This window comes from Tupaia chinensis, unplaced genomic scaffold (assembly GCF_000334495.1).
Source record: "Tupaia chinensis unplaced genomic scaffold, TupChi_1.0 Scaffold145304_1, whole genome shotgun sequence".
Classification (NCBI taxonomy): Eukaryota; Metazoa; Chordata; class Mammalia; order Scandentia; family Tupaiidae; genus Tupaia; species Tupaia belangeri.
In genome coordinates this window covers 534,423-536,822 of record NW_006205165.1, presented here as the reverse complement: position 1 = coordinate 536,822, position 2,400 = coordinate 534,423, and the positions used below count along the sequence as shown (strand labels likewise).

Below are 2,400 nucleotides of genomic sequence, written 5' to 3'. Positions count from 1 at the left end.
AACCCCTCCAAAAAAAAAAAAAAAAAGAAAACCGAGAATGATCCTTTAACATCCCATCCCTAATCCAATAAATCACCAAGCCCTATTTCACATCCTAAATATTTTTTTAAGAATTATTTTTTTATCTAACTTTACTTATTATTTTCCAGTTTGATCAGAGAGAGAGAGAAAGTAAGAAAGCAAGCAACCAGGTCCTGGACTCAAAACTGTGGTTGGCCATGTGGGAGTCCAGCGCTTTTAACCACTATACCACCTGCTGGCCCCAGCATCCTAAATATTTATACAATCTTTTCTCCTCAGTTCCTATAGTCATCACCTCAGTTCACCATCATTTCTCACCAGGACTGCTGCAACAATCTCCTTGGAGGTCTTCCTGACCCTTAGCTGATCTCCTTAGCATCATACATATAGCAGCACTCTCTTAGATCTCGTCTTTTTTCTGTCTTCTCACCACTTGCCATTCTGAATTGAATGCTTGCTTCAGCAACACTATACTGCACACACCATGCTGTTTCTCATCTCAGTGCTTTCTCACCTCAGTGCTTTTTTTTTCCCCCTTTTTTTGAAGAGGTTTTTGCTATAGGGCTCGTGCTCTCGCCAGAAAGACAAGAGAGAGACAGAGAGACAGAAAGCGAGAAATCACCCCCCAGGGGGGATGGTCACGCCGCAATCCCTTCTCCTCCATTCTCCTCTCGGGATCTTGGGCATGCACGCACACGGATCCGGTGTAGTTTAAGCCACGGGGTCCAGGACTCGAACTGCGGTTGACTACATGGGAGTCCAGCGACATAGCCATTAGCTAACTGCTGGTCCCCACCTTAGTGCTTTTAATGCTGGACTCACTGTCCAGAATGATCTGCCCTACCTCCACAGTCCACCTTGCCCTGCCTAACTTATATCCAAGAAGTCGTTCTGGGATCAGCAAGTGGCATGGTGTTTAAGGCGCTGGACTCCCACATGGCTGACTGTCATTTGAGTCCTGGACCTGGTGGTTTGAAACACACATCAGGCACATGTGGATGTATGTCCAAAATTCCGAGAGGATACTGGAGGAGAAGGGATTGCAGTGTTGCCATCCCCTCCCTCCTGGGGGGTGGTGATTTCTCACTTTCCCTCTCTCTGTCTGTCCCTTTCTTTGGCGAGCACACACGCCCTATGGCAAAACCTAAAAGAAAAAAAAAAGTAAATAAAAAGTAAAAACATCAGAAATTATAGGGAAAAAAAGTCATTCCTTCCCATTCCTCGGCTAAATAAAGTGTCTCCTCAGTTTCCATAATAGCGCACACACATCTCGCAACACTGAGAGTATAGCACCATGCTTTATGATTACTTTCCCTCTATCTTCCCTACTACTTCGGGAGTTCCTATATCTCAACGCTCAGCTCTGCGCCTAACACATACATTTCTACTCACTGGACGAATGAGTCCTTCTGATGGTGGACGTATCATTAATGGGAATCTTAAGTCCATAATCAATATAAGCTTATTTTTGTCGCTAGCTTTTGATATGATTAAATTTTACAGTTCTAATAAGCCCTTGAAATATCAACCCCAAGTCACTACCTCCGAAGAACCATCCTTCCCAGCTTCTAACACCCACCAGGATTGTTCCTGCACGGTACCCCAGTCCGTCCCTACCAATTCCTGTAGCTCCTCGCGCACTAAGTCTCACCGGAGGAGCTCTAGGCATAATCGATGGCAGCTCTGTGGGGCCACTGGCCACCTGCTCCCTCCATCCCGGACCCCGGGAGTCACCTGTTCGTCCCCTCCCCTCTTCTCACCCGACCCCAGGCTCCGTTATTGCTCTGGCCACTCTACCTTTACCCCCTTTTCCAGAACCACTTTTTCCTTTGGGCGGCATCTTCAAGACTTGCGGATAAACAGTCAACCGCTCCGGTGTCGTACAAGTCCCCTCAGGCCCTGTGGGCATGCCCTAAACAATGCCTGAAAGCGGCATTGCGAGAGACGGTTCTTTTAGCTGCTCCGGAAGCAGGCATAGCTTGGGACAGACCCAATGCTTTGGCTCACGGACCAATAGGGCTGAAGAAGTCTGACCAATAAAAAGGTGGGTCTGCCGGGAAGGGGGCGGAGCCAGAGGTGGGGCTGGAGCGGGAAGCCCCGCCTCTACGCTTTTTGTTCCTACTTTCACACACCCTTATTTGCGCCAGCTCTTCTGCTCGCCCCTGCGAGCGCCCTCGCTCCAGGCATGCGCAGAAGGATCAGCCGGCCTCTGCAGTCTTCCGTGCCGCTGTGGCCAATCTCCGGGACCGTCAGACAAAGGGAAAAGCAGGAAGAGCCTTGGTGACAACCCGCCCCTGTCCTGGCAGTCCACTCCTATGTATAGGCCTTCCCTCTGTGTCGGTTTTAAGGCTTTTATTTTGTAGCCTTAGCTGATTGGGT

At 49.0% G+C, this 2,400-nt stretch overlaps 1 protein-coding gene across 1 annotated transcript in view; it reads right to left on the bottom strand.

Moving 5' to 3' along the window:
- LOC102490481 (peptidyl-prolyl cis-trans isomerase NIMA-interacting 4) overlaps positions 1–1,999 on the bottom strand; it is a 15,740-nt gene extending 13,741 nt beyond the window's left edge. The window contains exon 1 of the mRNA XM_006167939.3: positions 1,819–1,999. Within this exon, the coding sequence (XP_006168001.1) occupies positions 1,819–1,930 (112 nt within the window). The 5' untranslated portion in view covers positions 1,931–1,999. The remainder of the gene's footprint in view (positions 1–1,818) is intronic.
- Between the last annotated feature and the right edge of the window lie 401 nt (positions 2,000–2,400).